General features: G+C 40.8%; 1 protein-coding gene across 1 annotated transcript in view; it reads right to left on the bottom strand.

Moving 5' to 3' along the window:
- Positions 1-11,795: 11,795 nt before the first annotated feature.
- ADGRB3 (adhesion G protein-coupled receptor B3) overlaps positions 11,796-21,604 on the bottom strand; it is a 616,281-nt gene continuing 606,472 nt past the window's right edge. The window contains exons 29-30 of the mRNA XM_077811605.1: positions 15,280-15,384; positions 11,796-11,984 (exon numbers count right to left, since the gene is read on the bottom strand). Coding sequence (XP_077667731.1) covers positions 11,796-11,984; positions 15,280-15,384 — 294 coding nt within the window. The remainder of the gene's footprint in view (positions 11,985-15,279; positions 15,385-21,604) is intronic.

The following is a 21,604-nucleotide window of genomic DNA, read 5'->3' as shown; positions in this document are numbered from 1 at the left end:
CCAACCTGATTGTCTTCTATGATGAGATAACTGGCTCTGTGTATATGGGGAAAAGTAGCGGACATGATATACCTTGACTTTAGCAAAGCTTTTGATACGGTCTCCCACAGTATTCTTGCCAGCAAGTTAAAGAAGTATGGACGGGATGAATGGACTATGAGGTGGATAGAAAGCTGGCTAGATCGTCAGACTCAATGGGTAGTGCTCAATGGCTCGATGTCTAGTTGGCAGCTGGTATCAAGAGGAGTTCCCCAGGGGTCGGTCCTGGGGCTGGTTTTATTCAACATCTTCATTAATGATCTGGATGATGGGATTGATTGCACCCTCAACAAATTTGTAGATGACACTAAACTGGGGCGGAAGGTAGATATGCTGGAGGGTAGGGTAGGGCCAAAAGAAATTTGATGAGGTTCAACAAGGACAAGTGCAGAATTCTGCACTTAAAATGGAAGAATCCCATGCCCTTCTACAGGCTGGGGACTGACTGGCTAAGCAGCAGTTCTGCAGAAAAGGACCTGGGGATTACAGTGGGCAAGAAGCTGGATATGAGTCAACCATGTGCCCTTGTTGCCAAGAAGGCTAATGGCATATTGGGCTGCATTAGTAGGAGCATTGCTAGCAGATCGAGGGAAGTGATTATTCCCCTCTATTCAGTACTGGTGAGGCCACAGCTGGAGAATTGCATCTAGTGTTGGGCCCCCCACTATAGAAAGGATGTGGACAAATTGGAGAGAGTCCAGTGGAGGGCAACAAAAATGATTAGGGGGCTGGGGCACATGACTTATGAAGAGAGACTGAGGGAACTGGGCTTATTTAGTCTGCAAAAAAGAAGAGTGAGGGGGGATTTGGTAGCAGCCTTCAACTACCTGAAGGGGGGTTCCAAAGAGGATGGAGCTAGGCTGTTCTCAGTGGTGGCAGATGATAGAACAAGGAGCAGTGGTCTCAAGTTGCAGTGGGGGAGGTCTAGGTTGGGTAGTGAGAAACACTATTGCACTAGTAGGGTGGTGAAGCACTGGAATGGGCTACCTAGGGAGGTGGTGGAATCTCCATGCTGAGGGGGCTTGACAGATCCCTGGCTCGGATGATTTATTTGGTGTTGGTCCTGCTTTGAGCAGGGGGTTGGACTAGATGACCTCCTGAGGTCTCTTCCAACCCTAATCTTCTATGATTTTATGATTCTAAGGAGCTTAACTGGAATAAGGAAAACTGTATTATTGCTAACACGTCTTTCTTTCTGCTTTATGTAACACTTCTGCCTAGAACTTTCCCTTCTTCATCCTTCCTGGCATTCTGCTGCAGAGTTTAAGAAAGAATACACATATCCTTATGCTGCCAGATCAGAGGGGAAGGAAGGCAGCTCTGCTGGGATCTTCAGACCCCCCAGGCCTGCGACTGGGTGGAAGTGTGTGGCACAGCATGATTTGAAATTTACACCCACACCCAACATGGATTTCTGTGTGTCTCAGGCAGAGTGGAAAGCAGAAACTTTGTCTGCCCTGACTTTGTTCGCTCTGCTGTGGTCTAACTGCTTCCTCTCAGACTGCAGCAGGGAGAGGAAGAGCAAAGGGTGCCTAGATCAGACCTTCTGCTCTCAGCAGGAACTGGTGACCCATTCTGATTGGAAGGAAGGCAGGATGACTCTGTCCCTCTCTTCCCTAGCAGCTCTGGGATGGCAATGCTTCATCTGCGTTGGGTACTGTTACTCTGCAGCTCCTTGCTGAAGAGAGAATGGCTCAGGTGACAGCCCTGTGCTGCAAGTCTGAAAAGAAAGGTGCCTTCTTAGGCTTGTCTCTTAATGTTTGATGATGTTACTAGTAGGGTGACCAGATGTCCCGATTTTATAGGGACAGTCCCGATATTTGGAGCTTTGTCTTATATAGGTACCAATTACCCCCCACCCCCATCCTGATTTTTCACACTTGCTGTCTGGTCACCCTAGTTACCAGCATCACATGACTGGCTGAGGGGGTGGCAAGTGCAGCCATACGTACACTGGGGGGAGGGATAGCTCAGTGGTTTGAGCATTGACTTGTTAAATCCAAGGTTATGAGCTCAATCCTTGAGGGGGCCATTTAGGATCTGGGGCAAAAATTGGGGATTGGTCCTGCTTTGAGCAGGGGGTTGGACTAGATGACCTCCTGAGGTCCCTTCCAACCCTGATATTCTATGATTCTGCATGGCCCTAGGTCCAGCTCTGACCTTTGCTCAAGGCATCTTTCATTAAAGGCTTTATATACTGGCAGCAAGACTTTGCTGATCAGAAATGTGTATCATTACTGAGTTTAGGGCACCTTTTCAAAGATGGACATTAGTAGAGGCATGATTTTTGCCTGGTGGTTTTCAGAGGAAAGTTGCCAAAATCCCAGATTTTTAGTTTTGTTTTAGTTTAGTTTAGTTTCGTTCCAAACAACTTTTGGAATCTGTATATAGGGGTGCTGGAACAATTTTTATAGTGGGCATGCTGAGAGACATCGAACCAAACTGTAAACCCTGTATATAATGGAAACCACTTCAAGCCAGGGAGTGTGGCAACACCCCCATCACCCTTAGTTCCAGCACCTATGTCTGTATGAAGCTTAAGACTCAAGGGAGCCCAGAGGATGGACTGCAGCTGAAACCCCAAAGATCAAACTCTTTATGAAACAGAGTCTTTACTTGGAAAATCTATGTTTTGTAGTCTTTGGATTGTTTCTGAGTATATTTAAGTTAGCAATAAATATCACAACCCAATATTTAATAAAGAAACTATGGGCTTGTGTACACTATGCCACAGTGCAGACTACAGGTGTGTGAATTGCCAAGTGCACCAAAATGTTGTATCCTGCATGGACACTGCTGGCATGATCTAAAACGTAGAAGACTACATGAACTAGGTATCTTTTAGTTCACACTAAAGCAGCACCCGCACGGGGCAACATTTTGGTGTGCTCTGCATTTCACACCCGGTAGTCTGCACTGTGGCGCAGTGCAGGTATAGCCTAAGAAAATGTAATTAATGTGGTATGGGCTCCCTTTTGGCAATGTTTAGACTGTAAACCCTTCAGGGCTGAAACCATATTTCCTTTTTGTCTGTAAAACATCTACTGCACTTTAGCTGCTAGGTAAATAGTAACTAACAATAATACCTGCCAGGACTGGTTTTTAGATTGTAACTTAGCATCTAGGAACCATATTTCATACATATTTGTATAGTGACTCATACAATGAGGTCCCCACACTGATTACAGATTCTGGTTACTACTCTAACGAAAACGTTAAATAATCCAAGTTGCACCACACATTATCATATACAGTAGGGCAAATATAAGTTGCAAATTATATTTTGCATTTATATATCATGACTTTATACTTCTTGATATAAGCATATATCATACCACAAAAATGTAAGCAATGCAACATAACTTCAATTTTTTTCTGTCAAATGCAGTAGAAGCCAATAAAGAGTTTGTAATACTGCCCACTATTACCACAAAGCATAAAATGGTAGCTACAGTTATTTTCTATCTTTTTTACAGGGGAAATGAGTGGTAGTCTCATATAGTATTATATAGTAACTAACTAATTCTGGCTTTTAATGGTGATCCCTATATTTTTCAAACTTTAGTTTATTTTATAAACACTGGTAGAAATTAGTTTTAAATACTAATTTTTCAAGTACTTACCATTAATCAGAACTGGACTGAAGTAGACTTTGCTTTAATTACTTTGTTTAGTTGGAAATTTTTTAGAAATGCCAGCACTATAAGCGCTCGGTGCCTCTTCTTGCTATGATGGTAATATGCTTATTTGTATGATATAAAATACATGATAATTGACTCTGACATATACACAGAATATTGTGAGGTCTGAGGCTAACTTTTTACACATAAAAGGTACATATATTTCAAGTGAACACCAAGTAGTTGTTATTACTATTATCAAAAGAAATCTTACCTGAATTCTTTTCTGAATATACAATCTGAGAAGGGATCCATGTCTGAATTCTTTGTGAAACTATAGGTGGAATGTCAGAGGGCTGCCTATGAGATTTCAGAACATCAGAGGCAACTTCCTATAGCCCAAGAAGCTGCCATATTCTGAGCTGAGTGGGCTCTCACCAACAGTGGAGAGGAGGCACCTTCTACTTGGTAAGCCTCCTTGGTACATAGCCACATATAGAGATCCAACAAGCTAGAGAAGAGTGAGAGGCTTTCAGCCCCTCCGATAGATTTGGTCCACTGACTCCAAAGGTACAAAGAGAGGAAGATAATGACTGCTCAACATGAAGTTAAAGTTGCTGCCTGGAAAACTTGACAATTAAAAGATGTGTCCCTTGAGCTTGGTCTTTGATGTCTCCCTAGTCATGCACAGTGCTGCCACCTGACCTTTAAGGGTCCTTAAGACTCATTGCAACATTTGAGGAACTCAGTTGGCCTCATATTTCCTTAGAAAGACACCACTTTGAAAATGCGTCTCTCCCTCCTAATATTTAAAGTATGTCCTAAAAATTACAGATGTTCAGAAAGCTATTCGGGATGGATCCATCTCAATTATTATGTTAATTCCGAGCAGCAAGCCTTCAGGCAAAGTCCATGTTGCAACCTCTGGAGGACTTAACATTGGGAGAGAAGTGCCATGTCTGTAGGAAGTGGGATGAGGTTCATGGATGACAGCTGCAGAAATTTGGAATTTCAGACCATGCTAGACCAGTCCAATCCAGAGCAATCAGGATCAGATCTGTCCCCTTGCTCCTCACCTTCCAGAAAGCCCTAGAGATAAGAGGAAAAGGCAAACATCAGGCTCCCCAGTATCCATCTGTTTCCTTGCATTTGCTGTAGACCATCTTCAGCTGTGTTTTGCTCTGGGTTGTGAACAGTTAGCCCTTTGATAGCTCCCATGTTACCCAAATTAACTAAAGCACATTTGTTAAGAGACCATTCCTTAGGGACCAGGTCTTGGTAAATAAGTCAATGTGCTTTTTGGGCTAGTTTTACAACCAAATGAGTAGCCATTATAGGAAGAAAGTATGACTCTGTCTATAACATCATTTTTAACATTTGCCAGTAAAAACTTCAGCTCATAACATGCCCTTGCCTGCTGATATAAATGAGTAATGGTCATTGCTTGTCTAGATCAGGATTAAAAAGTTGCATGCTTGAATTATGAAGGCAAGAATGACACACTGAACTGTCCTACGGCTCCAAGCTATTGTTGTGAAACTATCTGTTCTTCCTGGTCCTAATTTGACCAACTTGGTCACACTTAATTTATGCAGCATGCATCCACAGAGATTACCAGATATGCCACTGACACAACAATGGCAAAAACTCTCTGATGGTGCTAACAGTTCTTCCTCCATTTTACAGATGGAGGTAGAGGGTGACTGAGAGAGAGATCTTATATCTCAGTTCACCCACTTTCCTCATCAGAGGACAGAAGGGAGGCCATGTCTCATGTGGGTGAGTGAGCTAAAGTTCTGATGTGTACTAAAAATGTTGGGGTTTTCTGTTAAAAAAATTAAGGGACCTCATGTCAAACAATAATTGGCTGATGAGAGGAGGTGAACATACTTTTCTCTGGGTTGATGCTGAATACCAGATTATACAGTAAATGAGTAGTTTTCTCTATTGCCATGACATTTTTTATTGGGCAATAAGGCCCTTACCAACCAGAAGTAAAGTGAAGGAAAAGACTATTGTGAATCTTCTGTTGCTGCAGTGTAAATCCCACCATCTTCTGAGTTAACAAAGGTTGACAATTAAAGCATGGTAAAATCTTATATTTTCTGATTCCATTTCACTCCACAAAGATGGAAGTACTATATATATATATATGTCCTTTCAGTCAACTGACACATAAAAGCCACCAAGTTTTATCATGATGACCCTGCTTCTTAGTATTTATGTCATAAATATAAAGGGAAGGGTAAACCCCTTTAAAATCCCTCCTGGCCAGAAGAAAAATACTCTCACCTGTAAAGGGTTAAGAAGCTAAAGGTAACCTCGCTGGCACCTGACCAAAATGACCAATGAGGAGACAAGATACTTTCAAAAGCTGGGCAGAGGGAGAGAAACAAAGGGTCTGTGTCTGTCGGTACGCTGCTTTTGCCGGAGATAGAACAGGAATGGAGTCTTAGAACTTTTAGTAAGTAATCTAGCTAGGTATGCGTTAGATTATGATTTCTTGAAATGGCTGAGAAAAGAACTGTGCTGAATAGAATGACTATTTCTGTCTGTGTGTCTTTTTTGTAACTTAAGGTTTTGCCTAGAGGGATTCTCTATGTTTTGAATCTAATTACCCTGTAAGGTATCTACCATCCTGATTTTACAGAGGTGATTTCTTTACTTCTATTTACTTCTATTTCTATTAAAAGTCTTCTTGTAAGAAAACTGAATGCTTTTTCATTGTTCTCAGATCCAAGGGTTTGGGTCTGTGGTCACCTATGCAAATTGGTGAGGATTTTTACCAAACCTTTCCCAGGAAAGGGGGGGTGCAAGGGTTGGGAGGATTTTGGGGGGAAAGATGTGTCCAAACTACGTTTCCCAGTAAACCCAGTTAGAGTTTGGTGGTGGCAGTGGATATTCCAAGGACAAAGGATAAAATTAATTTGTACCTTGGGGAAGTTTTAACCTAAGCTGGTAAAAGTAAGCTTAGGAGGTTTTCATGCAGGTCCCCAAATCTGTACCCCAGAGTTCAGAGTGGGGGAGGAACCTTGACAATTTATATTTTCAAATGTTTGTATGATGCAAATGTGTCGAGCTATTTCAGATCAAGGACTAGGTATGGCTTTCTGGATCTTGGGGCACCTCATAGAAGTGTGAGTCTACTCACTGGAGCCTCCCTCCCTCCATTTGGCTTGGAACGCTATCAGACATTGGGTCATCACCTCCTTTTATTTCCTTGGTTCTGATGAGGTAGGTGAGGATACAAAACATGTTTTGGGAGGGATATTAGTGTTTTCTATATAGTACCTGACAGAGGCCACTTACAACACCTTCATTTTGTGGTGTTGCCCCATAGATTAGTGTAGTGGGGCCTTCCGCTCCCTCTTTTCCTTCCCCTCTCTATGTGGCGAGGGCTGACTATGTTTTCTGGAGTTATAAGTTCACTTTGGTCCTTATAGAATGATCTCTTGGCCCTGCCTCTGAGAGCTCTGGATGTTTATGACTTGTGATAGCTTAAAATCCAGTCTAAATTTGGAAGGAAGTAGCCAAACCTAGTGCTATTCCTGGAAAAGTAATATGTGTATTTGTTGTCAGACAAGGAGGCTCTAGGTTTGCCCTATCCCAAAGAATATTCTCTAAGGTGTACCTGAAGAGACATCAGTCCTGAAGACCACAACCCAGGCTTGCTTGACTTGAGAACCTACTTAACAAGGACGGAGTCCTAAAGCTGATCTTTCTGTTACACTATTGATAAGAAAGATAGGTTGATGAAGTGGTCAGATCCAGGGAAACACTGAATAAGAAATTCAAACATCATTCTACACAGTTCTTTCTTCTTTTTTGTACTTCACACATCACTGTTTGCAATTTCCTGAGTCAAAAGTCCAGTTTGACATAATACAACGAATCATAGGCATTATGATGGGAAAAACACTGAAGAAGCTAGCTCAAAGCACTTTTAAAAATTGAATTCTAGGGATCTCCTATGAATAAAAATTGTTCTTTTTTGACAACAGCGGTGGCTCCCAGTCCACTCTGAACTCCTACTTGCTCTTTAAAGGTGTTGTTAGGTAACCTGGCATTTGGGCTTGGGAGTTTTGTGACTTGGACCCATGATTCTTCAATATGCTCAAGATTGGGTGTGCAGGAAAATTCTTGCCCATTCCCTCTTCTGGACAAAGCGGCATTTTGGAGTCTTTTTAGATGTGGGTTTCCTTTCTCCTCAGGAATTAAGGAAAGTATCCTGAAGAATTTAGTATTTAATAAGAATTGAATGTAGACAGCTGCAAATTGAGGTATCTTTTTAGGGCTTTGCCTTCTTGTGGCCTTGGCTGGTATCTCCTGAACACTCCCCTTCCTCTGATAAAGTTGAGTAGTCTACTTTCTTACTTGCTGCTATCCGCCTTTTTCAGGGGCTGAGGAAAGGGGCTATTAGAGGGGAAAGTGAGGCCTTCTCAGAAACTTTGCTGGGAGCTGTGCCTTGAAGCCAAAGAACATTTTCTTTTAGATGCTTATCAGCTTGAAGAGAGAGGGGGAGTGGGATGCTGATTGTGATTAACTCATGAGCTGTCTGACTGGGAGTTCTGGAATTAGTAGGAACTCCTGTTTTCTCTCAGTAGGTGGACTTTCCTTACCCCCCCATCCCCCGGATTGAGCTTTTCTTGCAGGGAGGGGAATTCCTGGGCTCTCCTGAAGAATTTGAAGGGGAATGGTTAGTGTGAAATGTGAGACTGCTTCATCAAACCATACCTGTTTCCAAAATTCTTTTCTTTGATTACCAGCTCCTGGATCCTGTTCACAGACTCAGCCCCAAAACCTTTGTCTCTCAAGATGTCTACTGTGCCCCCTAGGGAGGTTTCAATCAGTGGGCTTTCTTCATCCACCCGACTCCCCAGAGTCAAAGCATAGCCCTGGGGGTGTAAAATGATCCTAGCAGTAGACTGAGGAAACAACCCCACAGTCAACACACAGTAGCCCAACCCTCTGTTCCTAATTAATGATCACTACATCTTCCTTGGTTGTCGGATGGTTATCACCATCTTGCTTATAGCGTAATAGAAGATTGAGACCTCAAAAAGTTGCTGGAATGGGAGGTGGTCCTGGTGCTAAATCTTGCCATGACTAGCTCATCTACCAGCAACTGGGAGAAATGGCAGCTCATTATTTCCAGCCTGTGGAAGCTAGAGAAGAAATTGATATTGTATTTAAACCAGATCAATTTAATCCATTTTAAAACAGCACTTCTGCATAAAAGAGGGTGTTCTTGCAGGAAATCTCTGTGGGGGTCAAACACCCCAAAGACACACCATTTACACCCCTGTAACTTTGGGGCTCTATTGGTACAATCTCCTCATCTATCTCAGTCATAAAGGCTCAGCCAGTGCCATCGTTTCTGTGGAGTCTTCGGGCCCACACCTAAGCACAACACTGCCAGCATGGTTGGCACTGCCATGCTGCCATTGGTTGCTTGGCAGCAGCATTATTCATTTACCGCCCCTCCCCCCCCCCAGTGGATGTCACACAGCACAAAAGGAAACTTAATACTGAAGTAACACCATTAACCCTGATAGAAAATTCTGGTAACAGTTACATCACTTTGCCATAGGCTCATGCAACACAGTGCAGGTGTTTCCTAGCTCCTTTAGGCTGGCCACATCCCCGTTACCCATACGGCAGAGTAAAGGCATGGATGTCTTGTGTTGCTACCTGACAAATGCATATCTGCTGCGAGTAGGCACTGCTTTCCCACACAAAGGGGTCCTGGCCACATTCTGACTAGCAGCAAATTGTTAGAAATCATCCTTCACTTTGCTGATGGAGAGCAGGTGGAGAGCAGATGGCCTTATGCAATTAATGAGTATTTACACTGTTGAAAAATAAGTTCTTTCTTTAGAATGTATTTGCTTTTTAAAACACATTTTTGGCATATTCGATTTGCAAATTTAATTAACATGTTTTTCAAAGAATGTTCTCTGATTAGAAGAAAATAAATGACTAACATCTAAAGACGGACAGGATGTTAAACCTGAACTGTTGAGTTTTCAGATTCATATTCAGTTTTAGACTTGGCTCTTAACACAAGAAAAAGATAGATACTTTTTTTAAAATGTATATTTTATCTCCCTCTTTTGGGTATCCCAGTACATCTGGTCTTCTCTGTGAGTAGCTTTTAGGCTGTAAGCTCTCTAGAGTAAGGCCCTTATTTGTGTTTGGATTTACTGTAGTGCCAATCACACTGTCAGTGCTTTACATACTATTGATAAATAATAATACATTTATACATTCCATTTTTTCTCAGTGCTTGTTTCAGCTTGAGCTGCACCCTTTGAAAAAGACAGTGAATGAATGTGCCCACTCAAGCACTTGACTGTTTAAAACAGGACAGGGCTGATTTAACATTAAGTCAATCAAATAAATAATTGAAAGCTTGGTGGTCTAGTTTGATTTTAAAGCCTCCTATTATTGTAAATATGAGACAATATTAATATATAATATTCCCTTTCATACTAATTTGAGGGAGAGTAGAGCAGCTAATGAGTTCTGAATAGAGACGAGCCTAGTAGGCTGTGTTCCAGATTATGCTAAAGATTAGTTCCCAGGCTCAATCAAGGGTAGGACTGTAGTTTGTGCCTGGATTCAATAGTACCAAAACATCTCCAGAACTGATCTTGATTGTTGGAAATTTCACAAAATCGGCAGTTCTGGAGAGACTGCCAGCATTTTGTAAGAATGTGTAATTTCAGCAGCATCTGTAGAGTATCTGTAAAGTAGAAAATAAGTCCTTTCCTGTTTTGGATTTGATTCCACAAACAAAGGAGCAGATTCATATTCAGGAATTCAAACCCCCTCATTCTTGGAAAGATATTGTGTTTTTTGGCTCATTTTTAGGTCTGACCAGAGTGACTTAACCAAATCACACAGGCAGGTTTGATAATCAGCGCCTTCAGTCTTTGACTCTTGATTAATTGTATAGTTGGATCCCTAATACGAAAATACATTATGTTCTTGATTTATAATGTGAAGTGCATTCACTTTTTTTTGGCTAAGAAATATGTTCCTGAGTTTTTAATCCTTTATAGGTGCATAAGTCTTTCTTGTTGTTTGTCATGCTGCAACAAGAGGCACCAAGTAGCTTTCTTCCTATTGTGTATATACACACAATTTAATAACTATAAATCAACATTTTCCTTGAGGCTTTGTGCATAGTACCTTACTTGTTTTCTATTAGTTGTCTCTCCGCAACAAGACAGAAAAACATAATACTTGCATAATAGAACAATTGTAGCAGTATTCTGACAAGTCCAATTTACATGGTACATTGTTTCCAAAGAATATCTGAGTAGAAAATACAGAACAGCTATACAAACCTACGATTACATTTGAAAATCATTAGCCTTGAAGGAATAATAACAGTATGCTATTAAAACTCTGAATACATTTTCAGTATCTGTGGTTTTAAAGAAAACTTTATAAATATGCAAATTGTAGATCAACAAATCCAAAATAAAATACACTAAAAAACTGATATGTAGACAAAAGTTTATTTACACCATACAACATTTTAAATATTTTATACACAGCTGCAGCAGAGAAAGCTACTCTGAGCTTTCCAGAGAAAACTGCAATAATAAAGATGTGAAATATATTATTCATATAAAAGTGAGATTATTACTTTATTGCATTTAAAGCAATGAAGAATGTAGCTCAACAGACATTCATTTAATGACAAAAACTTTGCTTTTATATTATAAAGTAAAAAGTGTAGTAATGGCCAAACAGACTGTTATAAACTTTAAAAACTGCATAAATATATACATTGTGCTTCATGGTGAAGTTTTTTGAAAACTAAACCAAATGAAGCTGTTACAACATGAATCGTTGCTTGAGGTTTATCTATAAAGATTACCTTACAAATCCATTCCACGGGTACTTACAACACACGATGGTAAGAATTGTACACCTGGTTCTCCACTAACTTTACTAGTGGGAATATATTGTACGAAAAAAACCCACTGACATTTGGCACATGAAGATCCTGACATAAAGTAGTCACAATGTTCAGACACAAATGTCAGGCTTCCCAAGTCTCTTTAGCGTCAGTGCAATTAATTCATTTTTGTTTTGTTTTCATTTCAGTTTGTTTTGATTTTGTTAAACTTCTGTTTGAAAGTCACCTTCCTGCACATCTAAAGGCAAGTTCAGACACTTCTCCCATTCTGCTGGTCTTAGTTCTAAAGCATCTTTTGCCTCTGTATCTAATACGTTTATTGTGGTATAGTGTTGGTATTCATTCGTGTTTTTGAAACTGTCCCATGGAGCCTTGTTTGGTGTTGGGTTTTCCTGAGGACAGAAAAAAACAGGAAGAAAAAAATTGAAAGTAAGAAATAAATGATTTTCTGTTCATAATTTTGATCACTGAGGTAGCCTCATGGGATACAGAAGTCACTGAGAGAAAATGACTTTGAAGAGAGCTGAAGTGGCTGGTGTCCAGCATCATTCAGCCTGTACTTCTCTCTGAGCAGTCTGCACTTTGGAAGCCTCTTCACCTGAGCTGCCAACTAAATCCTCTCCTTCTAGCAGCTGCCAATTCTGAACAGAGAATGGCATGGGGCATGTGGGCCAGCATTGAGAGCCATATTTTAATAACTATGTTATAGAAAAGTAGGAGGAAATAAAGGAAAATAAGAGATTTTCTCTTGAATTATGGAATGATGTAAAATAGAGGTTGCTAGCTTGGTTATAAATTGAGATAACCTGATGATCTGCTTATGAAATAACAAAAGTGGCCTGATTCCAGCAGGGGCTGAGAGCCCTCAACTCCTGAAGAGTACAAAGGGAATTGATGAGGGTCTGTATGGTGGGATGAATATAGCTTGCGGTTGAAGGCTGACTACTGTAAATAATTCCCGCAATCATTTTAATGCCAAATTTTTAAATCTTTCACTTTTCAAATCAAATAGTGGTATTTTTTTCTCATATGTTTGAATGATCCTGAAATTGACTCTGTTACTTCTTCTGAAAAACAAAATTTTCAATTTTGTAACTGCTTTTTAATGCCAAAACTTTATAGTCATGTGTACCACCATCAACAGATTGATGTCAGCACAGTCCCAGAAAGTGGGTTTGTATTTGTTAATGGTGGCTGGACAGTTGTTAGTAGAAGTAACACAAAACATCATGTGAGAACCACAAAAATAATGACTATTATTCCCACCTTTAATATCTGTGGCAACATCAAACTGCAAGCAGCAGTGTAATTTGCAGCTCATGCAGATGTACCTGTACGAGTTTTAATCTACCTGGCTTGCAAAAAACAGCAGCGAGGATATGGCAGTGTGAGCCTCAGGTTACGTCTACACTGCAATTAGACACCCATGGCTGGTCCATACCAACTGACTTGGGCTCGCAGGGCTCAGGCTAAGGGGCTGTTTAATTGCAGTGTAGATGTTTTGGTTCAGGCTGCAGCCCAAGCTCTGGGACCCTCCCACCTTGCAGGGTCCTAGAGCTCAGGGTCCTAGAGCCCAGGTTCTAGTCCAAACCTGACCATCTACCCCACAATTAAAAACCCCTTAGCTTGCGCCTCTCAGCCTGAGTCAGCTGGTTTGCACGAGTCACGGGGTTTTAACTGCAGTGTAGACATACCCTGAGACTCACGCCGCCATGCCCTCGCATGACTAAAGCTAGTGTGGGTATGCCCTGCAAATTACACCTTCTGCTGCAGTGTAGACATATCAGTTCTTAGGGATTAACTTTAAGAAAAATGCATAGAACCTAGAAGTCATTTCTCACCAGATTTTGTTCAGAAGGCATTTCCCAATAGGCAAGATAATTCAAAGTTTTGGATTTAAAAAGAGATTTGCACAGTATCGTTCTGCAAGGGCCCAATGCCATATTCCTTGTGCGTCTAAAATTCACATTGACTTCACCCTAAAGGCTGCATAATGGGACCCTAAGTGATACCAAGTTCTGAATACTGCATCTTACAGCATTGATTAAAAGATACAATATGGGTTTCTTTTGAAGATTTGAGTTTAAATGCAACATCTTCAGCATACAAACACCCATTGATTTCAGTAGGCTTTGGAACAAGCCCTAAATATTCACCATTTGACCTCCATTTGGTTCCTGACAGAAATCGAAGGTCACGTGATTTTGCCTCTTGTGCCTCCTAGAACAACACTGCTTCTCTTGCTGCACTGCAAATTTGGTTTCTGAATTGCAGTCTGGATGTTTGTTCTGGAAAATAAGTTTGGCCATAGAAATCATTTCTGAGAGATTTTGTTTTAAAATGACAATCAGGCCAAGAAAGCACTATAATTTGGAAAGCAGAAACCAATAATTATTTATTTTAGTCAATATAGATAACTAAGGGTACATTTAATATTCAGAAACAAAACATCTAATAAATATTAATTATAATTAAAAGCATTGTCTACCTAGGACATACAATCTTTTACTTTGATTATAGATGGCACTAGTAGAGCTGTGCAAAATGTTTACAACAAAATGCCAAACTATATAAATTTCATCTGTTGTACAGATGAAACTTACACTATGTTTGTACATTATATTTTAAAAATCTTTCAAGAATGCTTCGTCCAGTTGTATGGTTTGTATCAAAATAACATTAAATATGTAGGTTTGAATGGTGCTGATGTGAAACCAGGTGAGATACAATGGTTTCAGCCAAGTTTTCCTTTGAGATTTTGAATTCATTCAAACCCCAAACACAAGGCAAAACTTGGATGGGGGAAAGGTGGGAACTGGGTACAAATTCACATAGATCATAGCTAAAGAAAATACTCAACAAACCCCTGAGGAGCAAAAATTCAGGGCCAGATTTCAGTTGATGTAAACTGACATAGCTCCATTGGCTTCACATTGGCTGAGCGTCTGGCCCTCAGAGTTGAAAATACATAAAGGGAAACACTTCTAACTCACATAGTTTATTTTTAGTGTGCACTTTTGAAACCATAATGATACTATTGCTGATTAATAAATGTGGCTCAGTAAACTATCTGTTTTAATGAAGGAGACTCAACCATGCACTGTTCTCATTATTAAGCATACCTAAATAAACGAGGTTGTTTTTGTTAGGTTTATTTCTGCTGTGCACAGACAATTAGGGTAACAGTCAACTACGGATTATTGCATTTTTGATTTTCAAATGGTAAATATTTATAAAGCTATTACAGACAAGGCACGATAATACAGGACAATGTATACTCTCAGAAGCACATCAGCTGTGAGTGATTTTAGCTGAAGATAGAACAAATGATTCTGACTAGGACAAGAAAACATTACACTAGCCACACTGCATTGATGAACTACTTTCTCGGTATAAATCCTTTAGGCTTGGTAGACATATACAGATTTTAAATTGTGCTCCCTTCAATTCAATTACTTGTCAGCAATAATGATGTTGTGAGTTGTTATAGTCTAGTTATGAAATCTAATGAGACTTGTCAAAGATAAGAATACTGCAGATATCTTTGGTTCTCTGTCCTCGGGCTATTTACGAGTAGTACACAATAACATCTTACCATAAAATGGTGTTATATAATCCATTTGCTTGCTTGCTAAAGTCTACAAACCAGTATATTTTAAATTAATAAGAAGACAACAATATACTTACCATACTTCCTGATTTTGGTACGTCCCGAAATCTGTCCAGAGTCTGAAATTTCTGATTTAATTCCTGAAACAATTCCATGTGCCTCTTCCTTGTATGCATAACCTTCTGCGAAATGGAACATAATTGGCTATAGTTGTAATTGAATCTGGCCATTTTTTTAAAAAAAAGAACCATTATTTCCCCCAACATAATAAAGTAAATTGAATTTGGCAGAACCATCTTTTCCTTATAGACTCAGTAAATGGAAATGAATTGCACTGAGCCTCCTATCTTCTGTTTATAATGTTCTTCCTGTACACAAAGTATTGGTTTTACCCTTCCATTTATTGAATCGATGAAATCAGGAGATGTTTCTTTTGTGCTAAGCAGATATATTAGGAATGCGACAGCAGCCCTTCTGCAAGATCTTCAGTCACAAGTTAAAACTGTTTTCTAGATATGTGTTCCACATAGAAGAAATTAATATCTTAATTTCAACATGAAAGGAATAGTATCATAAGGGTATATATTTTTTTCTGAAAACAGTAGAGGCAGGGCTGATGAATTGATGGGGAAAAGGAATTTGTCGCCCTGATGCTATGATGAGTATAAGTTGCTAATGTATATCACCACATCTGGGTTGTGATTATGGTCCAAAACTCCATGTAGTATAATTAAATGCCTTCCTGTCATTCACACCTCCCCAGAAGAAAGTTTAATAAATGCCAAAGTTGTGACATGTAAGGATAGATGTTCAGTGTTGCATGGGTTTGTATTTGAATAGCGTGAGTTGCTCAACTGTGTAAATCCATAGTTCAGTGTATCCATCTGAGGTCTGGGACATAGTCCCTGTTGGTATTAAAGTGGTGCAACTCTGCTGACCTCAGTGCAGCAGCACCAATTTACACCAGTAGAGCCTGTGGCCAGGGTGTTGTCATGGAGACAGAACTGCTGCAGAAAGGATGCTACTCATGTCCACTACGGTCATTTTCCAAACAATAGTAAACCCATTCATTGTAGTTTAAGGAAGTATTAAAAGAGTTAATTTCAAGTTTTGGGCTAGCAAGAGTTACATTTGAAAAAATAAGCAGTTTTTGTGTTAAAAAATGTGGAAAAGAATAACTTATGCATAAGGCTACATTTTAGTCACGGGTCTTTTTAATAAATGTCATGGACAGGTCACGGGCAGTAAACAAAAATTCATGGCCATGACCTGTCCATGACTTGTACTGTATACCCCTGACTAAATCTTGGAGTGTGGGAGAGCAGCCTGGGGGCGCCCTGGGTGCTAGGGGAAGGTGGTCCGGGGCTACCACAGGGGCAGGGTGGGTGGCCGCACGCAACCTGGGACCACCACTGGTGCTGGGAGGGAGTTGGGGGGGATATTTAGGGGGGGCTGGTAGGCTCCCCACCTGGCTCTACACCTTCCTGGAAGCGGTAACATCCCCCTCCTTCAGCTCCTAGGTGGAGCTGGCGTGGCCAGGCATTGCTGCGTGCTGCTTCTGACCTGAGCGCCAGCTCTGCAGCTCCCATTGGCTGGGGACCACGGCTAATCGGAGTTGAGGGGGTGGTGCCTGCAGGTGGAGACAGGACACAGAGCTGCCTCACCATGCCTCCGCCTAGGAGCTGAGGGATGTTGCTGTTTCCAGGGAGCCCTCCCAAGCCCCATTCAGAGCCATCACCCATTCCCACACCCCAAGTCCCAGCCCTAAGCCCCCTCCCAAACCCAAACTCCTGCTGCTGGTGGGGAGGAGGGTGAGGTGGCCCGAGACTGTCCCAGCAGCGGCTAGTGTGACTGGCCCACGAGCTGCCGGACCTGCTCAGGCGGCTCCTGGGCCAGCCGCACTGGCCGCTGCAGAAGTCCTGGAAAGTCACAGAATCCACGACTTCCATGACCTCCATGACAAACTGGCAGCCTTACTTATGCATACTTAGGAACTGTACATGCCAAACGGTGACACACCTTATGTGGGAGGAGAAGCACACATGTATACCTTGTGCCTTCCACCCTTTATGTGACCCATGCAAGTGCCATTCAAAATTGCAGTCTCTATACTGGCAGGAGCCTTCTATAATCATTATCTCCATGCCTGCTTCTGCCACCCTCACTCAGTGTGGATAACCAAATTAAGCACAATACTACTCAATGTAGGGTGTCAGTAGATGGCCTTGAATTATCTTTTAGCCATGTGTTTTAATTATTTTATCTTCCATTTAGTGTTTATAAATTGTGTGAAATATTCCTGCCTTATTAGCCATGCATTTTTACCCGTGCTATATAACAACTATATTATCTGTAACATAGCTACGCTGAAACTTAAGCATTTGTTTGATGACAGCTCAAGGAGCCATCTGAGTCCTGGAAATTGGCAACATTATTCACAAAAAGCACATGAGATATCGCAAGCAATTAGAGACTGATTAACTTAAGATGAGTTGTAGGGAGAAAACAGGAAACAATTTTGCAGGATTCAATGAGAAATACCTTGCAAAACATTATTTAACTAGAGATAGCTGACCTAAACTCAAAAAGGGGTTCTTATTCTTGTGACTTGCTGGAGCTTTTTGAAGATATTACTGCTCTGATAGACAAGGGAGCAGGTTCCATATACCCAGAATTTCAAAAGGCAAGGTGCCACTTCAAAGGTTATTATTGGCTAAAATAAGAAGTTATGGTATAGGGAGTAAAACAAATTTTGCAGGTTAAAAAACTGGCACTAAACCGGGAAATATCATATAGTTGTGAAATAAATGATTCCAGCTGGAAACTTTGTAATAGTGGGTAGGAAATGGAATGTACTGAATGCTACCTTTTTGATATTTGTCTGAAGTATTTGTTAAATAGCAAATATGAATAAAGCAAATTTGTCACTTACTTCATTATATAGTTCCTGAAAAGAAGCAGGTGGGAGGGGAAATTAATCAGTTTCTGTGCAATTCTGGCAGCTAAATACTTTAAAAAAAATTTGTTGAAAGAAAAATAAATACAATCCACCTAACTGAAAACTATGGATATTTTCTGATGCTTTATATTTTCATGGCTATCCTTCTTTATTCCCTTCCTGCTGGTTCAGTGTACATTTAAGTGTGTAAAGAGTAATTTGCACTATAAACATTATATAAATAAACTATAATCTCCACCTTTAATTCTTTCTAGTTACACTTTTTAATTCCTTGTTAAAATTCTCAGTTTTAACTATTTTTCAAAAAGTAGAATGGCTATAGTATTCACTATAGTGAATGACCTGCTTTTTCTTCTATGGGACAACAAACCACAAAAGGAGAGAAGCAATTCTGAGTTCAACCTTTTGGTTTTGTGCCCATTTTTCCATTGAGTGGGTGAAGTTCACCAACGATGGAACAAGTCAGAAGTGACAGATCATGTGAAATCTGTGTAGCATTTCAGACAGCCTCAAGATGTACTCTGGTGATTAGAGTGGTATATGAATCTGAACAAGATAGAATAAAGATAAATGGAATCCTTTCTTCTTCCCTGCTGCTTTACACCACAGGCTCATGCTTCCCCTGGACAACATGGCTTCTTTAGCAGCAATTCTTCTGGGGATTCTCACAACCACAGCCACCCAGGAAGCCCCACTCATCCCCAAGGCCTGGAAAGGGGGGAAGCAGTGCAAGTTAACATTCAAATATATTAACTTGTGCCAGTTTCCCCATAGAAAATGGGAGGAAGAGGGAAACCCAGAAGAGAGAACCTGGCTCCCCTCCTCCATCCCCATCCAGGCTGGCACTGTCCAAAGACTGTGGTGTCCCTGTGAAGGGCCTTCCCTAAGGTTGGGGGACAGAGAAGAATGGCACAGAGGCTGCATTTCTTCCTCATGTACCTGCTTCTCTCTGCATGGAGTCCTATGATTTTATTCTTCCTTTCTCTGTCTCCCTTTTTCTCTTACTGTGCAAAAATAATATTCCCCCTTTCCCTCCCAGACTGGATCAGTTTCTTCTTCCTACTAGATATTTATTTACTATTTCTATCTAATTTTGCCCCCCCCCCCCCGTTCTCTCATTTTTCGCTTCCTTTGGTGCTGCTGTTTGACTTCCTTTACGTCTGCTTATTTTTCTCATTTTCTTCATTTTCCTTCTTCCTCTTCCCAGGCTTTCTCTGTTTTTGCTTCTCATCTTGGTGCCTCTGTGTGTGTTATCCCAAATCCTGCTCATTTACTGCACATACAGAAAGAGAGAAGAGGCCTGAACACAGGGCTGGGAGCTAGGAACTCCTGAGTTCCAGAGCTAACTCTGACAGTGACCTGGGTAAATCACAACCTCTCTGCCTTATATGCTACCAAACAAACTTGAGGGGGGATATACCCCATTCCAGCTTATACTGCTCAACCTAGCAAAGCGCAAAGATGGGATGCAGTGTGTGACAAAGACCCAGAATGAGGGACACAAAACATTTATGAATGCAGGAAAATTAAAATCCTGTGGATTTCAGTCGTTTAGTGGAAATAACCTTCTTTAACTTCAGCTTATCAATGTTTGTTTCTGATGTAAATACATGTCTACAGTTTTTAGCAATAAAAGTAAAGCAACACCAAACTGGTGTGGAACATAGCTAGCTTTGGGAATAAAATGAGTAACATTCCACAAAACGAGGGAGTGTTGATAAATACGTTCCACCTAGTAGCTCTACCTACAGTCACACAGTAGCTCCATTACACTCATTGTTTAGACTACTGTACAAGTGACTTTCTCAGTTGCTGCATGGTCCATTGCAATGTGCAGTACTATTGTGACATGTGCCCCCTCCACTAAAGTTAAACGATGACCTTCTGCTTTAAAAATCCATCTCTGTGTCTGTGTCTGTGTTTCATTCTCCTGTGTGTCCTCATCAGTAACAGAGCCTTTCTCCGCATGGCACGTCTATTATAGAGCTCGTTGGGGGGAAAAAGCAATTGCCATGACATCTTTGTGACATACACTGTTTGACACAATTCGTATTAATTTTATTTGAACTGACAGCCATACACTGGTACTGAAATCTCAGTACAGGAGCAGCTCTGTAAAAGTTTTAGGGGAAAGCAGGCTATGTGGCTAAACAGGGTGCCACACAGCTAAGGACATCACAACCAATAACACTAAGGATTTTTTTTTAAACAATATTTTTAAATGTCAAAAAGTATCAAAGCCCTAGTGAATGTCCCTTCTAAAGTAATATTCTACTGGTTTGCAGTGGAAACCAGTGTGATATGTGACTGCAGCAAGAACACAGACAGAATATAAAACTGGCTCTGTGTGACTTTATGTGTAAATATAAGACAAACACAACATTCTTTATGGGCTGCATTCTGCCCTTGACTCCATAAGGTTCCATGTTGGAGGTTATGTATCGGGTGTATGATTCAGTGGGAGCCCTGAAGAGAAATTCTGGCTGAGTCAGTGATAATTCCAGTTTCAGGGAAGGACTGTGGGGTGATCCTAGAGTGGTAATGGCACTACCTTGGGAAAAGTTCTGGATTTGCCAGAGCTGGTGGAATTCAGAGCCAGAGCAACTATCATTGCGGGCATGTTAGACGGGGCAAGCAGTATGCTCCTCAACTTGATTCTGGCCCTTCTCCCACCCTGGTGCATTAATGTATGGGTTAGCCAAAATCTGGACTTATTTGTTATATTCTATCCTTGTATTTTTTTTTTTTTTTTGTGAAGCATGGATAAAATAGCCTGTGGGTAGGAGCTTTGGCACATAAAATAAGGGGTTTTCCTCTCTGAAGGACCAAAAGAATGAAGAAGGATATTTTTATTATTTACAGCGTAGTGAATGATGAGGTCTTAGGATGAGAGGATGCATTAATGTGTCCAAACCCCAGAACTTCCTGTAGTTAGTACCACCAGTGACAGTTTATGATGGGACTGCATGGCTGTGCATGAGTGAGAGAGACAGAGGACAGCTGTACAGCTACTGTAGCTTGTGACTGGTCATGCAGGAAGATTTCAGAGTTCAAAGAGACTATAAGGTACTTTGTAAAGACTAACAAAATAAAGTATATATACGGCATTAACGTTTTCTGTCTATAAAACGAAACACATATGTTTCAGCCAGTGTTAAGTCCCCCATGTAAATAGTACTTTAAAGAACTATTAACTGTTACATAACGCTAAACTGTTTACAAAGGCAAAACAAGACACAGTTGGCCCGTTCCTTGAGTCTGACCCGTCTCCTCTCAGTGCAGGACCCAGGGGCAAGGGGCGGCAAAGGTGGCTAATGGCTACCTTTTTGTCCCCTCCAATCCTGGGTGCACATTTGGCCCATTTAGGGCATCCTCAGGGCTATTCTAAGTTACTGTCAGCTGCAGTGGCCCTGAAGAAGCCATTTAGGCTTTAGGCATTAACA

This window comes from Eretmochelys imbricata, chromosome 3 (genome assembly GCF_965152235.1).
Source record: "Eretmochelys imbricata isolate rEreImb1 chromosome 3, rEreImb1.hap1, whole genome shotgun sequence".
NCBI classification, from domain to species: domain Eukaryota; kingdom Metazoa; phylum Chordata; order Testudines; family Cheloniidae; genus Eretmochelys; species Eretmochelys imbricata.
The sequence above is the reverse complement of the archived record's forward strand: the minus strand, read 5'-3'. Positions and strand labels throughout refer to the sequence as shown.